Source organism: Haemaphysalis longicornis, unplaced genomic scaffold, assembly GCF_048455015.1.
Source record: "Haemaphysalis longicornis isolate Haplotype H1 unplaced genomic scaffold, Haemaphysalis longicornis Haplotype H1 scaffold_1, whole genome shotgun sequence".
NCBI classification, from domain to species: domain Eukaryota; kingdom Metazoa; phylum Arthropoda; class Arachnida; order Ixodida; family Ixodidae; genus Haemaphysalis; species Haemaphysalis longicornis.
In genome coordinates this window covers 2,682,965-2,701,175 of record NW_027526203.1, presented here as the reverse complement: position 1 = coordinate 2,701,175, position 18,211 = coordinate 2,682,965, and the positions used below count along the sequence as shown (strand labels likewise).

General features: G+C 44.9%; 1 protein-coding gene across 1 annotated transcript in view; it reads right to left on the bottom strand.

Annotated features, from left to right (window-relative positions):
- Positions 1 to 854: 854 nt before the first annotated feature.
- LOC144156348 (stomatin-like) overlaps positions 855 to 18,211 on the bottom strand; it is a 140,169-nt gene continuing 122,812 nt past the window's right edge. Inside the window, exons 6-9 of the mRNA XM_077688351.1 lie at positions 12,538 to 12,741; positions 10,734 to 10,789; positions 7,544 to 7,622; positions 855 to 1,479 (exon numbers count right to left, since the gene is read on the bottom strand). Coding sequence (XP_077544477.1) covers positions 1,276 to 1,479; positions 7,544 to 7,622; positions 10,734 to 10,789; positions 12,538 to 12,741 — 543 coding nt within the window. The 3' untranslated portion in view covers positions 855 to 1,275. The remainder of the gene's footprint in view (positions 1,480 to 7,543; positions 7,623 to 10,733; positions 10,790 to 12,537; positions 12,742 to 18,211) is intronic.

Sequence of the window (18,211 nt, the reverse complement as noted above, 5' to 3'; positions counted from 1 at the left end):
GGCTGTGTTTGTGGCATGCTTCCACGTGGACTCAAGACAATGTCGACCACTGGGACTGTTACATTACCTAGGCAGTCGTGGCAAGCGCGCGCCAACAATAGAAAACAATAAACGTTGCGTTACCAGAGCGACACAGCAAAAGATAAAAGAGAATGGGCTGCAACAAAGATGCGCGTGTGCAGAATAAGAAAAGCTTCGTTATACCGCTTGGTGGTTCCTAAATTAATTTTCGTGTCGTTACTCTATGACTGATGTAGTTACATAAGGCGTAAAGTCGCATTTTCTGATATATGCCCTTAGGGCATAGATAGGCTGACTCTGCCAATGAAGTGGCGACGCCAAGTTTAGAAGCAACAAAATGTAGTGAGAATAAAAATTTAGTAGTCATTTAACAGGTTTGTAGTTTGGGGAACGTATTTTTTGTGGCGAGGATGCGCAGCGAGCAATAGTATTCTATTGCAAACTTATGTTCAACCGTGCTCATTCTTGCAGCCCTTGATGATATAATAACGAGATCACATAAAGTTCCCGATTTCGCCACCTCGACGAAAGAAAAAGTCTTCTCATACCCGTTACCAGACAATCAGAGACGTCCTCCTGCTGTATTCGACTTTCTGCCATGATAGCAAAGTCATCAGTCGTGTGTACGGCATCGAGAATTATATCTCTGATCGCTTTTCCGCAAACCTTGACGAAGCACGCCAGCATGTCGACATGATGTTGAGCGCGTCTTTGTGATGTACTTGCAAACTGAATGTACACCAAAAAAGCGGCCGAACTCGCGCGGACGACGGCGCTGTTATCGCGTCACGGATACGCGAATTCGCGTAAGCACCGACGCTTCGCGCTGTGCGGGCGTGCACTGTCACCCATTACTCGCGGCTACAGCCCCCTAAAGGGTAGCAGCCCCGAAACCACACATAAAGTATCTAGCATAAGGAAATGTTCTAAAGATAAGAAAGAATTAAAATCGTTAAGAACATACACATTAATCAAACCCAAAGCAACGACAAGAGAGGCGCAAAACAAAACGGTGCCCCTACTCCTTCAAGGCGAGTGCGTACAATCACGCAACGCACGACCGTGCCTTCGTGACCGTGTCTTGGATTGCGATTCACCCGGCAAGTTTGATGATAGTCAGTGTTAGTTGCGGTGGGGAAAGAGATAAAAACAAAACAGACACGCGGCTAGTTCTTCTACCCGCCGCGGAGGAGGAGGCAGGGAGAATAGCGCGTGGAGGCCGCAGGAGGCGACGTCACTCGGTGGACGTCCGCTTCAGTCGGCCTCGTGGTCCCTGGCGAGAAGGCCACGCATGAGTTCCAGCGGCAGCGGGAACACAATGGTGGAGTTCTTCTCCGCCGCGATGGAGGTGAGCGTCTGCAGGTAACGCAGCTGCAGCGCGGATGGAGACTCGGCGATCACCTCGGCGGCTTCCTTGAGGGAACGCGATGCCCTCTGCTCGCCCTCGGCGGCGATCACCTGCGTGGAGGGAAGACAGGGAAGAAGAGGGAGTCAGTCGTGAAAGAGGTGCGCCAGTGAAAAGCCTTCTCTACGGCCGGCAAAGGCAGAAGAGCATAGTATGTACACGAGAGCAAAGCACCGTCAAGTTTGTTCACGTGTTAGCAATTCTGAATAATTTTAGGTTTTACTGCACCAAGATGTAAGTAGGTGTCGTAGAAAAAAAATCAATTTCTCAAAACATACGCATACATAAGAACAAGCACACTCTTTAAAAATATTTCTTTAGTCACAGTGAACACTTCGGCACAGTGAACATGAATGGCCAATTGCTCGTCTTACAGGAACGGGTCGGACGGATAGCGAGGCTGGACATGCGATTCGAGTAAACAAAAAGGCAATATGCGTTCCGGGAACGCGCAAACTTTTAGCTTGCATAGCATAATATCGCAGCGCAGAAGGTATTACCAAAGTCACATCGCATATTTGGGCTGGTCTTTAGCTCACTTTACTCTTTTTCCCGAAATGATTCGGTGCTCCGCGATGGGGCAGATATGGAAACTTTAAGAGTGTACGGATTAAAGCTTAGCGACCTTGCTTCTAGTCAAGCGGCCGGGGACGTTCGTTGAAGACAACAGAGCTTAGCTCTAGCAGAAAAGTTTTGGGTATATTCTCTGTGCATTACTATGCTGAAACCGAACGTCACCCGCCCGTAGCCCTACTGCCTCTTATTAGTCAACAAACTTCCTTACTACGATGGTCAGTTTGGAACAAGCTGACCTTCGTATTGTTGATTGTGGTGTTTAACGCGCCGAAACTACACCTAAGCTTTCAGGCGCGACTTAGTGGAGGGCTCCAAATTAATTTTTACCACCTGGGAATCTTTAACATGCGTCAAAATTTCGTCCAACGGGCGTTCTCGCTCTTCGCCTTTATAACAAAAGCCGCCGTCGCGGCCACGATCGAACCCGCGTCCTTGAGCTCAGCAGCACAACGCCTTAGCCACTGAGCCACCGCGACGGGTCTGACCTTTGTAACACATGCGTAGTTCTTTACTAACCATAAGGGTGAGTTTATACTGTCAAAATAACGACCAAAAACTGTCTTCAAGAATAAAAATACGGTTCTAGTCAAGTATACAGAACTAGGTGCATGCTGTTCTGCTAAGCGCAAACTTGATATCCAGGTGAAAAGCAGCCAGACGGCTGTAATTGAGAGTTGTACAGCTTTCTAAAAAAACTTCTCATTTATCTCATTTTAACAAAACTTTGTCCTCGTGCTGGATTTGAACCCGGGACGGCAGCAGGTAGGTCAATCGATTTAGCAGCTAAGCAAACCAGGAATCTGCATTGCAGGTGGGTGTCAAATTTTCCGTTCGCAGAAACTCGATCCTCTTTCGGGGCCTCCCTTAAAGTGATTGTCAAGTTCTGAATGACGTAAAGCCATTTTTTTCCACTCTTACGATGCCACAGATCGAGTAACAGGTTGCTATGCAAGGTCGCCATGTAACGATAATCGCTCTTTCAAGGTCGCGATAATATTCGGCGCACTTAGCCCACCCCGAGTGAGATCGACCCGCATACGGAAAAAAGAATGAAAGACGAAGTAACTAATGAAACCGACACTCTTGGCAGAGAAAAAAAAAAAACTAGAATTGCAAAGGTCCACTAATGTGCGCTTTACGTGTGCTAAAGGTGTGTCTTGCCACGGCGCATGGCCGTTATGCCGGACATTAAGCGCCCACGCATCGGAGACGTCAAAAGGAGCTGCCATTAACGTTTCGCGCTAGAGCGCGTGCGCACGCAGCCACTCAAGCAGGCACGCGCGCACACAGGCACTAATAGACAGGCACAAAACGTGTGTGCGAGGGCGCAAGATGCTCGGGTACACCTCTAAAGGGTATTGATCGGCTGTGGCGAAACTGCGGCATGGTTCCCGCGTCCATGAGCGTTATTAAGCACACTATTATTTCTCCTCCGCCCATAGAAGAAAAAAAATTAGATCAAGGGTCCGGTCACCAGAAACGCGGGCAATCAAAAGGCTCATACTTGCTCCGCCCTTGTGAGACAAACACATCAGACTGTGTCTCTTGACAGTCATAGAAATGCGATTGTTGGTTTGGTATATTCACTCCCACGCAGAAACGTGTGCCATAATCCATTATGAAGATCACTTTTTTTGCAATACGCACTTACCGCGGGCCATATTGTAAATCTTAGGCCACCGCTATAAATCAATCAAATTAACGTATTTCAATTATCACCTTTTATAAGGCTTCCATTACGTGGGTAAGTAAGCTTGGAGAGCATTTGGTGGCACAGAATGGAACTTCAGTAAGGCATATTGACCGACAAGTCTTGATTTTAGTTAGTATTGACTGTTATTGGGTTTTATCAGTATAATTGTGAATACGTTAGATATATAATTTAGGTTCGTAAATAATTGTACACTGGGTCAAAGCCATTGCACCGTACGCTACAACTGAGGTAATAGGCGTAACATTAAGCCTAACGTATTCATATTACACATAATAAATGCCAGGCGAATTGACTGCGGCTTTATCTATAACACTAAACTTTTTTACACCCATTTAGCCAAAAAGGCTGTAGCATAAGTGGAAAAAGGGTGTTGGGAGGCCTTTACACCCTTTTTCTTGAATCGCAACATCTTTTTCCTAGCTCTACACCATTTTTTTGTGAAAAAAAGTGTTGATCGATCAAATTCAACACCCTTGCTTTTTCTTAGGGTGTTGAAAGGGTGTGGAAAAGGTGTTCAGCTGTTCATTGAATAAGGCCATGCTTGGATGCATAATAGCACTGTAAAGAACAAGACATCCCTTCATATACATCTCTACTCGCAAAAAAGTTTCAAACGCAAAAAAATAATTGCTCGTATTCAATGATCGCTCGCGGTGCCCCTCATGCCCCAACTTTGGATTTGGCACGTGAAACACCAATTCGAACCTTCAAAATTAGAAAAGACTATAGTCGTGCGGCGGAAAGGGTGTTTACCGACTGCAACACCCTTGGCTTTCTGTAGGCTGTTGAAAATGTGTGAAATAGGTGTTCGGTTGCAAAAAAAGAACAGCGGAAATTGGGGTTGACCTAGTTTCTTCCGGTGTTTTGTTGTTTGCTGAGCTTTGCAATGTTCTTGCTAAGCTAGGATGACCGCTGAGGGGTGAGGCCAAGTTTAACCGGATTGTACAAGGCTGTTCCAGTGCCCCCCCACTGCCAGGAGATCCAAGGGGGAAACAAGCTAGGTCGACCCCCAGCTATGCTGTTTCTCCAGCCTTGCACCACTATTGTAAGGCGGGCCAATTTTTTTTTGCCTTTTAGAATCCAAAAAAGACTAGTGCCTTTGAAATGATATAGTAAGAGGTGCGATACGCATAAGCCCCTGGCGCTCACCCTCTAACAAGCTCGAAAATAGACTTCACTGTTATAATCTCTATCTGCGGTGGTGCACCCTTTACAGGTGGCGCAGTTCTTTTTCTTTGTATTTTTTGGCTAACGCCACCGAAACTAGCTCAAGCTTAAACAGCTTCACTGGTAATAAATTATGCCAATTCATATTGCTTTAAACATCGTGAGGTACAAAACACCCCCCGCTCGTAGAAAATGTTCAGACCACCCGTGTAAACAGGTACAAAATGCCTCCAAAGTTGGAGGTCTCTTCACCTTTTTTCTTAGTTGGCGGTCTTTTCTTACACCCTTCTTCTTACACCCTTTTTCTCTACTCCCTTTTACTTAGTTTTGAACACCCTAATTTTTAGCTTTACACTCTTCTGTGAAAAAGGGTGTTGAAATAATGAACACCCTTTTTAAAAGGTGTTGAGGTGGCGGGGAAGATTTGTTTGGTATTTTAATAAATTCTATAAGTTATAGAACATAGAAACTACTTTGTGATAAAAAAAGTTTTTGCAAATCCGCGTGTTGATTGGTATATTCCCATAGTAAAATTCATAGTTCTAAAATCAGTGCTAAAATATCTGTTTTTAGCGACAAGCCCACCGACTCGATCGGGGGGCTTTCCTTAGCTTGATATAAAAGCAAGAAGAACACATCCATTATTAAGTAAGTATGCACTCCCTGTACCGCTTGCATCCCGTTGGTTTTCTTGCTCAATTTATTTGTGTTTCAAGTGTAACTTCTGTTTAATACTGCGTGCTCCGCCGATTGACATTGCCACGCGTAGCTGCTGCCCTGGCCACACCCCCTATTGTAGGGTGTTGAGCAACTTTACACTCTTTTTTGAGGGTTTTCACACAAACACCCTTTTCTCATCCGTACACCTTTCTTTCTCTAAAACACCTTTTTAATGTGTTCGCCATGGGACAAGATTCTTTCACCCTTTAAAAAAAAGGGTGTAAGAAAGTGTAGTGTGACTAGTAAAGGCTTAATGTGCTCTAAAGGTCAATACGGTCACCGGGAGAATACAAATTAAACAATTAACGACCACAGCCTTATGGTCTCCCTCTAGTCCGCTTGTTTCATACTGCTGGTGTTAGTTTCACAACTCACCTTTCAGGAAATGCTTTTTTATATTGTTTTGTTTCCTACTGCAGACAACCATCAAAATAACTGATATGGTAAACACCACGCCGGCTCTAGCAATGTTCGCATCTGAGCCGCAGCGGCCAGATAAACGCGTAAAGATCCCCAGGTTCTCAAAATTATATCTTAACCCATGATTTTTACCTTCAGTTTCTGGTCTTAATTATTATATCTTAATTATATCTTCAGCTTATGGTCCGTGGGCTCGAAATGGTGCCTATGAAGGTTCCGTGCTATCGCAGCATAGAAATTCGGTTTAGGACGTGTCCCTTCAGCCGGCTTTCTTAGGGCATGGAACGCAGCTCTAACGCCTTTTCCGAACTGCAGCACGGCCGGTAACAATCTACGAGTGATCAAGTTGCAGTTTAATATTTTTGAGACCTGGTGAATGCACATACGTACATAAGAACGGTCTGTTCTTATCGTTCTGCCCAATAGTAGAAGCTTATTTCCAGTGGAGGCAAAATTTACAAACCATGATAAATCAATAGAACACGTTACACGGTTCTTGCAGCTCATAAAACTTGCATATCAACGGCTGGTGCATCGGGCCGAGGACGGCATCAAGATCAGCCGGGGTCCTAGACTAAAGACTCCGCATGCCACATGGAATGCTGCTACAATACAAATATAATCGTCCTTCTCTGAAGTCATACCTTCAAATTAAAAGACAAAGTAACACGTCTATAATGACCACCACTTGAAAAGCTGTGACGGCAGGGTCAACTTTCCAGTAGTTACAACTGAGGAGTTTTATTTTAGGGGCCTATACTGAGAATGTCCACGCACGCGGACCCGCATCCACGCACAAAAATTGGGCGCTGGCTTGGATACTGCTGAAGAAACTTCATGCCTGAGTGGGCAAATTTATGTTCCAAATAAAACACGTACAGTCGAACCTCGTTATAACGGAGTAGTATAGGGACAGCAAATTAGTTCTTTATAAAGATATTCATTATAACTGTAGAGGCAAACATTGGCTATAGCGACTCGACCATCTTGCTCACGCAAAAATATTTGATACAAAAATGCATTTCTTAAGGCTTCGAACCTACTATAAACAAGGTAACCCTTACCTTTCTGCTTGTTGCATTTCAAGCTCAATGAACCGGAACATGAGTACGTGAAAATACAACAAAACAATGTTCACTTGACAAAACAGGTCTGCGTCCTTATTTATTTGACGTACGATATGATCTTCGTCTGGTGGCTACTCACAGCACTGAGCAGGATGAAGTTTTCCACAGTGTCTATGAACAAAGGGGCCTGTATACTTCTGCAGTTTCGGACTACGGGGGGTCATTTCAAGTAGCTTCTCAGCCTCCTGGTCAAATATTTTTTCGTTATATACGATATCGCGGGCGGCTCTTATGGTTTCACTTTCGTTATAAAAGAACCAAAGTTCGTATTTAGTTCGCTATTGCCGATAATTCGGTATATCAGTGTTCGTTATAATGAGGTTCAAGTGTAATTGCGAACTACACGCCATTTCCTCACTCTCATTCCTTCCGTGCCAGTTGAGGCGGGCTTACCTTGGCCCTGGCTTCACGGGCGGCCTCTGCTTCGGCGGCCATGGCTCTTTGCAGTTGCACTGGGAGCCGGACGTCCTTGCTGCGTGCATAATGTTAAGCAATCTTTATCACGTATACCAAACCGTGCCCCGTTACGCCCACTCTGCTCGAACTCCACACAGACAATAAAGAAAAAAAATAACAAAATTGCAAACAAGACGTCTGCTGTTATAAGAAGAACAAAATAACTTTAACACTTCATTTAAATGGTACCATCATTTTGCACCAATTTGAAGAAAAGGTACTGCAAGGTGTACGCAGAACTTCAAGGTTTGTTTAAAGGGTCGTGCATTGATATGTGTATTCTCTTAGCACTTAAATGCGACAGAAGTGGTCGTGCCTTAGAAGGGCCAAGCAACGTGTTCGACATAACGCTTTCTCTCTTGCCTTCAAGTTCGCAAGCGCATGCGTAAGCTGCAGTTTTCAGTACCCCAGAAAGGAACTCTGTGACCTGCTCACCGGCAGATATCTTCTTTAGTGTCGGATTTGGTTATGTAGTATTGTGTTGTGAAGCGGCTACCGAATATTTTAATAGATGCAACTGAAAGGAAGCTCACCAATAGCACAGAATTTGCTGATGGGACGCTGCATAAGCAAAATCAATGCTACTGTAAAACAACAAACAGCCCTAAAAAGACGAAACACAACATAGAGAGGACAAACAGACACAGCGCTATTCCTTTTTTGTTTCTTGTGTTTCGTGGTTTTTGGGCTGTTACATTTAAAGTGTATACATTTAAAATGTATTAACTCCCCAAATCTTCTATTTAACGATGCTACTGGTCAACTTCTTCTTGGTTGCAGCAACTCACGCATTTGAAGCGTCTTCGGAGAATGAACCGCAAAGCAGACAAAAAGGTATACGCCCCGACTTTGGAGAACGCAGGAAAGAGAAGTAAATATTTTCAGCGAGTTTTTAAGCTATCTGATGTACGTAGACCAGTAACCTTAAGGTCGTATATTTTGTGTCTACATGTTCTGTAGACTGAATGCGCTTATTCACTTATTGAGTAAGATGTAGAAGCGTTTCAGACAATTAAAAAGTTGAATAATTTTCAGGGGGCGTTTGAACGACATGGTAGGGTTAAATGTCTAACTGGAAAATGGTATATATAGTTCCCAAAATATTACAAATGGAAATACGTCTTCATCTTCTTGCTAAGAACACTGGTATTACACATTATTCTAAACTGTCTTTAGGGGACAAAACGTACAGAAGCACGCAAGTTGGTTAAAATAAATGTTTTATCTCGTAGAACAAAATGCTAGGTTCACCATGTAACACTTTCAGATGGTATTTCTGGAAGTAATGGCTGATATGGGTTGCGTTCGCGGTGTGCGTGCGGGTAAGTGCGGAGCCTGCGAGCAATAATATTGTCGCGGTTAATGATCTAGCCGCGTGGGCTAGAAGGAGGAATGGTCAGTTTAGCTGCTGGGAATGCTGAGACCTAACTTTTTGGAACGAAGTATAATGCAAGGCTAGGTGCCGCTACGGCAAATAAACAGGCGACGTAAGTGCCCACACCTACGCTTGCCGATGGCTTGATGTAGTACACGGTGCCTGACGGCCGCTGCGCATAATTCCAATCGCGCAGGTTCTTTTTCTTTCCAAATAGAAGGTGATTTTTGCTTCGGAGGGTGATACATTGCGAATTTAATGTGGTTGAGTTGCGTTAGCGTTGAAACTAGTTGTCATGTTATGCACGGCACATACCGTATTGCTATTGCCTTTACCACGAGGCTGCCGGAGCCTACGGTTCGTTTGTAAGTTTACGTTATGGCTCCTCTTTTTTTTTTCTACCCGGTACATATCATTTTAGCCTTCTCATTCATTACTTCATTTTGTATTTCGATGGCGGTTCGGAGAATCATTCCCTGCCCATCTGGTGTTACTAAACATTCAAGATAAAATGCTATGTACAGGTCCCTGCTACATCAACTGGGAACCAGAATTTCAAAACTTCTACAGATGATTTCGGCTTTGTCTATAGTTCGGTTGGAAGGCAAGGACTGAAGTGGTAGGGTGAGGCTGTTTAAAAGAGTAAAGAGTAAACAGCAGAACTTTAGATGTATTCTTGTACATACGTAACTCGCAGATTTACCCTCAAATTTCACGATGTTCGTCACACGTTCATGGCAGCAAATGCAAGCTGTGTAAGGTAAGCATAACATTCCACCACAGACTCTTGAAGTAAACACCGTCCTTCGCCTCGATTAAGGGGTATTTTTTAACTAACGAGCCCGCGTTTCGTATACTCATCTATTTGTAACATTGGCTCTCGTTTATGAACCTTGTAGAACCGTTTTTAAAGGGCAGTACTTCACACATATCAAGTTTCTACCCGAGGGGCACTTAGCAATATACCACACTAGAACAGTGCAGAAACTTTGCGTAAGTAATCGTTGAACATTCTGCCCATATTGTTAGGCCCGAGAGCTTTCATCTCGACAGGAACTTGAACAATGAACTTTTAAACACGGCACTAAGCGAAAATCAAACTTATAGCTTCATTGTAAAGTTTATTTTAGAGCACGTTCCAGGCAGTCAGTCATGGCAAATCGGCAGTAATCCGTTGAATGACTCACTGCCCAATCGATCCAGTCGTGCAGCACCTGAAACTTCGCTGGCGATAGTTTTGTTGCTTACGTTTACGGAAGAGCAATGACCTCACATTGGTTTTTAACGTGGTTTGATGATAACCTCGTTTGGCAACTTTTATATTCAGCTATCTCTTGGTCAATACTGACTTTTGTATATTCACGGGCAGCTTGCACCCGTTAAACAAGCTCGCGATCCGCTAAATGACGTCCTGTGTGCTTGCCAGTGTGTCATCCCAACCGTCGTCACCGAACAGCCGAGGGGGATTGAGGGCAGGAAGCGGCACATTTGAACGCACTTTTCTTATGACAAAGCTCATGTAAAGTTATTCAACAAACTATACGCATAAAATACGCATTTGGTAAGTAATTAAGGAATGTTGATAACTCCATTCCCTGTCCATTTAAGGTAGACGGCCAACATCCCTTGTTTTCGAATGCATTTTGTTCCATCACTGCACACTTTACCTTCGTTGGGCAGTTCTAAGCTCAACTCAGTGACATACAGTAGGTATTGCCTCGTGTTTCCCAGTTTAAGAAGCGCACTACTCACATTTCGACTCGTTCGACCTTTACGCCCCACGAATCGGTGGCTTCATCCAGGCTCGCCTGTGGGGCAAAAATAACGACAACGATGGTAAGCATGTAAATTGATGTAAGCATGTATCAACATGCTTGTATAAGCGTATATCAGGTAAGCGTGTAAATTCAAGACTAAAATTGGTGTGACTTCAGCGAATATTAAACCGGTAAGCACTCAAAAGGCATTATCGCCAAGTTGTGCTAAATTTGAAAGGGGTGACTTAACAATTAAGATATAAAATAAAATTTTCCCTTCAGCCCTTCTAATATTAAGTACGAAGCTCCTAATGTAAAACGTAGCATAACATCACAAATGCTTATTGCCTTTTCTTTTGTAAGTGAAACCATCCACCAGAAATGTATATGGCGCATACGACATTGGTGGGGTTTAGTTATCAGCCTCCAATTAATTTGTATATGCAGCAATCTATTTACATAGTGTGAAAATTGCGTAAGCTATCTTGAATTGTTTTTGACTATTACTCGTGAGAGTGTCTATGGTTAGGTGACCCACTTCACAAGACGGCTTGTGCTTACATGTGCATTGCGGATGCTGTGCTGCTTCGTTAGGTTAGAACTCCGACGCACCGCAGGCAACGAAGCAGTGCCATCACCTGCTGGCCTAATTACATACTGCTGGAGTGCATTTTGAAATATAAACTGGGCAATGCGTTCAGTGTTTCTAAACAAAAAAAAATCGGATTCCACTCATTTAAAACAATGCCACATAATATGTCCATCTCTTCCGCTCGCAGAGGTGCATTACCCGACCAAGTAAGACTTTGTTTCATGAACCTCAGAAATACCAGTCGTGACTGTCTAAAGCTTATTGTTGTGCGTCACTTGCAAAACCATGACGCACTACCCAAACTTGGAGCAATACTTTTCTCACCGTCTTATCCGCAACTATTGATGTCTACAAGCGGAATCTTTGACAGTTTGTATTGGACATGACCAAAAATAAGCAGGTGAACTGGCATCACCCTCCCCCGACATACAAAAGAAAAAAAAACTCAGAGAATAAAGCGCCGAAACCTCGGGCCCAATGCATTAATCCAACTTCTCGTAATAAGGGCGAGATTAACACACAATTCCGCAACAGCTCACTGTGGACGAAGGAGTCGGTGGTGGCTACAGTTAAATTTTATGCGAGTTGCTTCGCAGCGAGGAAGCATGAAGCAATTACTGAGTTCATAAGGGGAAAGCAAGCGTACAAACATGATGAAGAGGCTCAATGCCAATTATTCAAAAAGCTTATTTCTCCATTAGGTATCAGCAGCGGCTTTGGGGAATAGACGCCCCCATTTAGGATTAGAGCAGTTGCAGAAATCTTTTTAACTGCCGTGCGTGGCCAGTCATTAACGAATCCGCCTAACAGTGCGCTTACTCTGAGCGAGAGTTTTCCAGAGCCATAGTGTCGGCCCACATAACATTTTAATATATTCCAGCTGGCTACCGGATGTAAGAACCTATAATGTGTACAGCTGCGGTATTTTGAGAAACGTAACAATCGCGACATGAAGAGCCACTGCACGACATCCAAGAAAGGCTTCAACTGTAAGACACGAGCAGGCTTTACGCCATGAGTTTAGTCATCCACTTTTTGACAGCACCGGCATATCCATTCTGGCGTGAACGTCTGCACTGATAAGGGGAACGGAAAACCGAAGCAGCATTAGGAGAAAAACCAGAGAAAAGCAATTCGCATGAACGAGCGACGCATTGGCGGAAGGACACATGGAAGCAGCAGACGCCGAAGCACGAGCCAAGCTTACCTGCATGACGTGGGAGATAGACTCCCGCTCAGACAGGATCTCCGACAGGTTCTTGGTACCGAGCACGTTTCTAAGCGTGGTGGCGGCCAACAGCCTGGTGGAGTGGCCGTAGTCCTCCACGTTGGTGATGGCAATGGTAGCGTTGCTAATGCGGTAATACACCACCGCGTCCACGGCCACTGTCACTGAGTCCTTGGACAGTATCTGCGGGTATACAGGGCGAGGCACGAGGGATTGCTGTCTGAACTGGTGGGCCCAGTGGCAGCAGAAATCTAGGTCCCTCACCAATACAAGTTCTTTCAATCGGTTTATGTCAGGCATGTGACTTTTAGAAAGACACACGGGAACTCATTGCTCTTACACAACTGGATAAAGGCAAGATTTCGCGGTTTCAATCTGCATGTACATTCAAAACATATTCAGCTTGTGGTAGCTAGTAGTAGGGTCACTCAAGGCAAAATACCAAAAAATGTCCAAGCGCAAAGAATTGTTCAAGCGAGCACGCCCTAAAGCCGTCTACTAGAATATTTTCATCGGGTCGGCGTGCACAAGTAAGAAAAGCGTGGGTTGTTGGTCCATGTCCTTTTCAGTCAACGAAATACCTTTCGCCGTGCTTCCGATTGCTTAAAAATGCTGGAAATTCAGACATTTATGGATGTTTACTCAGCATTAAAAGATAATAGAACTTCGCGCAAGCGAGATTATGGAAAAAGCAAGAGGCTAATGCTCAAAGTTCCGTATTATTGAATGTGCCGTTAAGAAAGCGGCCTGCAAGAAAGTAACGGTTGATGGGCATAATACGAGTAAATTGCCTTCTAGAAGCCTGTACGAGCAGAGCGCGAAAATGTGCGTCTTTTTCTAGCATGCTTTCCGTTCAAGGGAACAATTATTGCGGGTCGATGATCTCGCGTGCTCATGTTTTTATAAACACATTTTCCACCGTCTCCATCGCTCTCTTAGGGGTTTCAACGCAGTACAGATATTTAATCAGAGCGCTTAACACCCTTCATGTAGGTTTATGTTCATCACTCATAACTTTCGCGCATGAGGCAGGGATAACGAAGGCAAATACGGAGTCCATAAGTCTAAAAGCAGTTCCACATGACGGGCTTTTTCAAAGACTTCAATTTACATGCAGGTGCAGCGAGTCCGGATGCCATGAACGTTGTGGTTAATAATTTTGTCCCCATCTGCTGCCGAGTGATGCCTCGTCAGCTTTCCTGCGCACGTGGCGAGATGCTGAGTTGCGGAGGGGATCATCACTTACCAGCACCCTCTAAGTTTATTTACTTACTCATTTACCTGTACCCTGAAGTGAGCAGAAACAACGACGTAGATTGGTTCGTTTTTCATTAAAAAAAGTTTTACGTTCAAATGCAAGACTTCCAGTGTGGCATGAAGATACGGAGGCGGATTCAGTGACACATCGTTAATGGCGGTAAACACGTGGCTTTAACTTTGTTGAAGGGAACCGGTAGGTTAGTATCGGCATCCTTTGGCGTCATCACCATGATCATCATAATCACCAGCCTATCTACGTCCATTGCAGGGCAAATACCTTTCCCATTATTCTCCAATTATCCCGGTCCTGCGCTAACTGCGACCAATTTATCTTCGCAAACTTCTTGATCTCATCTGCCCATCTAACTTTCTGCCACCCCCTTCTACGCTTGCCTTCTCTAGGGATCCACTCTGTTACCCTTAATGACCAACGGTTATCTTGCCTTGCATTACATGCCCTGCCCACGTCCATTTCTTCTTTTTAATTTCTACTAATATGTCCTTAACACGCGTTTGTTCCCTGACCCACTCCGCTCTTTTCTTGTCCCTTAATGTTACACCTATCATCTTCCGCTCCATTGCCCGCTGAGTAGTCCTCAATTTAAGTTGAACCCTCTTAGTGAGCCTCCAGTTTCTGCCCCGTAGGTGAGTACCGGTAATATCCAGCTGTCATACACTTTCTTCTTCAGGGACAATGGTAGGCTGCCATTAATTATCTGAGAATGCCTGCCGAATGCACTCCACCCCATTCTTATCCTTCTAATTACCTCTGCCTCGTGGTTGGGATCCGGGGCCACAACTTGGCCTAAGTAGATATATTCGCTTACCACTTCCACTGCCTCGCCACCTATCTCAAACCGCTGTGCTGTCCTTTGGCGTAGGTCACTGTAATTTGGGCCTCCAAGTCATGTGCAAACCCCGAACTCTGAGCACTCAGCTCTATTCAATCGACGTGTTAGCAGGTATCCTACGACGGATTTTGCGGCAGTTGGGGGCTCTAGGTTGTGTGGTAGTCCTGAAATCTGCCAAATTTCATTATGGTTACAGAGTGTATTTGCTGCCGGTAAAGCAGAGGATATCCAACCAGCCTCACATATACGTTTTCGAGCATGTTCATGAAGAAAATTTGTTTGTGTTTGTTTGTTTATTTAATTGCTTGATTCTTTGTTTGTTTGGTTGTTTGCTTGCTTGTTTGCTACTCCTAATACGAGCTACAATAAGACGTAAACGTAACGGGTAGTAAAAAATAAAGCTGGCGTGAATCTACCTGGGTCATTCCATGCCAAATGGCCCAGCCGTAAAATCAACCATCACGGATTTGCTCAGTAAAAATTGTGGGTCATCCTCGCATGGCCCAAAATGCTCCCTTAAAGTGTTTTTTTTTAATTTGTTCTTTTTATAGCGGCCCTTTTACCTCCAGGGTTTAAATCAAACTTACGTCTGTGAAAAAATTCATGACAAAGTAACTTCTCTTACAATGGCCACCATTTTTTGTGAACTTCATGTTGAGGCCCTGGGCTGCTCTATGGCGCATTTTTAAATATTTTTCATTTTATTTGCTGTGATTACGCCATTCAGAAAATACACGATGTCGAGCATTTTCAAACATTTTTAGGAAATACGAGCACAGTCTCTCAGCCAATGAAGCATTTGTACCTGCATCTCAGCATTGTGGAAAATTGGTAAAAACTATATTTACACTGTGGAGAGGTGAAATGGCGAGATAACGTTTGTCAAACTTGGAAAAGTCTGCTTTCTGGCCCACATTCACCTTGAAATTGCGCATTGTTGTGCTCGTATATAGTAAAAATATCAAATACAAGCCATTCACTAGCACAAACCATCGCAGTTTATTTCAGGAGGTTTAATCAGAACGGTTTTTGTTTTAGCTGAGAAAAAAAAATTCAATTTGTACAGCGACACCACTTCACCCCGTTGTTCCACAGAGAGTCTTCTCTGCATGGCATGCACCTGCCTGCATGAAAGAGGCGTGAGCCAGCGGGTTCGCGCTACAAGAATACCGTTAGCCGCAATGGTATTTGTAGCGTCAGTACAGGAAAAAGGAATAATTCGCGTGTTAGGGAAAGTACAACGTGGAGCTAGCGGTGGTGCGCCCATTCCATGAGTACGGGTAACTCAACGGCTGGCTGGACATGGACGTGCATTTAAAGAAGCAGGGCATGTTATACGTGGTATCTTTTAAGTATGCTGAAAATTACGAAATGAACAGCGGCGAAGTCATCGAGTTAAACGGATTTATTTGTATGCGTTAGCGGGAATTGCATAACCCGATGCTTTAAATGCACATCTGATGTCCTGCCGTTGACTTGCCCGTACTCATGGAATAGGCGCACCACCGCCCGCTCCACGTTGTCAGGCCTCTCAAGCTTGGACGTTCCCTGGTTTCCCTATAGGCGGCGTAAAAATCGACGCCCCACGTGACCAACCTACAGGGCACTTTTCGACCATCAAGTCCACCAGACGGCGCAAGCGAAAGGTTACTTTTGGTATAGAATACAAAACATTCATTCCGTGACTCAAAGAGCCAACACAGTTCGCTTACAATGTGTTGTTTAAAAATATTATTAACAAGTTCCGCATCAAACATCTGTTGAGCAAAAATGTACGCAACGTTTTACGAACAGCCGACTGGTGCACCACCTCGTTTCTGAATTCGCAACCACAAAGCCGCCAATTCAAATTGAAACCGCTGCACCGGCCCACCGTTTCTATGTGCGCGGAACACTGTTTTCGTGACTGTTATTGCTGTTATGTGCTTTTGCGTCCATCAGTTGCTGAGAGGACTGGCAAAACACGGGAATTGAGTGCTTGTGGAGTGACAAACGTGGGAAATTCCGCATCGGAAGACAGCTGTCGAGGCCAGAATATTTGATTCTTCTAACAGAAGGTGAGTGTTATGCACTCCGCTAGAAAGACGGTGCAAACGAAACCGTTGTCGCCGTCAATACCTCATTTGTGCCCTTCGTTCGAAATCTTAGCGCAAGTGAACGAGTTGTTATGGCAAAAAAAAATGTCACGAAAGCGACGTACAATTGCAGCGATCGAAATGAAATGATGTCCTGGCCTCTGTAAACTTGCGGATGTCAATAAACGATTTGTTCTCACTTGCTGCTCACTGTGGTCTGTGCCAGTCGAGGCCATCTCGTCACCTGGCGTAACATCACTTCACTAGCGCGGCGCAAGTAAACACGCGGCCAGCGCGCGAGCCAGGAACCAGCAGGAGCAGCCACGGCCGGACTCGACGCTCCTTTCGCGCGCGGGAGGAGGAGAGTCGAGTCCGGCCGTGGAGCAGCGAGCCGGCGGCCACCGTGCGAGGGCAGCCATGTTATTAAGGAGCTCAAGCGGCCTATGCCAAAAGCATCCGCCATGTTTACAGCGCCATCAAGCGGGCATACTCGGTAGTTCACGACGCCGCCACTACGCTTTTTTTGGCACTACAGGCAAAGCTAGACCTTTGCTTCTCTAAAATCTTCCCTGTTCTGTGACGTTGTACTTTTCCCAATAACACACGAATTATTCCTTTTTCCTGTACTGACGCTACAAATGCCATTGCGGCGAAAGGTATTCTTGTAGCTCAAACCCGTTGGCTCGCGCTTCTTTCATGCAGGCAGGTGCATGCCGTGCAGAGAAGACGCTCTGTGGAACAACGTGGTGAAGTAGTGTCGCTGTACAAATTGAAAATTTTTTTTCTCTGCTAAAACAAAAACTGTTCTGATTAAACCTCCTCAAATAAACTGCGATCATTTGTCTAGTGAATGGTTTGTATTTGATATTTTTACTACGAGCACAACAATGCGCAATTTCAAGGTGAATCGCTCTGGCTGCGCACATAGAAATGAGGCTGATGCCTCATTTCTATGTGCGCAGCCAGAGCGATGCGGTACCGTGTATAAAGGGGCGAATTCCAAGTTACCGCGCCTGACTGTGGTGCCGTTGAAAGTTACAACGCCTGCCGATACGTTCCGTGCTTGGCCGGTGTCGCGGCTAATGAGCCCCGGCTTGACATTATTTCGATCTACGACTTCCACTTTCGGTGATGCTCAGCGCGAGCAGAAGGTGATGTCAATATCTCAGAATCCCTCCCCACTCCTGCTGCGACTGCGTTAAAGGGGCCCTGAAAGGCACTTTGAGCACACTAAATGAAGTAGCGCAATCGTTAGATTGGGTCGTCAAGGTCATCTGGGCCAAGTATTACTCTTTTACGCGCAGCGGAAAGCTCACACTTTTGTTGCAAAGTTTGTCGCTTTTTTCTCACCCTTTCCTTCGTGTTTTTGGACGCCGCCATCTTCACATGTCTACATCATCGATTCCCCGATGTTCGTCATGAGCTAGACATCCTGCTATTGGGCGGCTTTTTCACGCACTTCCGGCA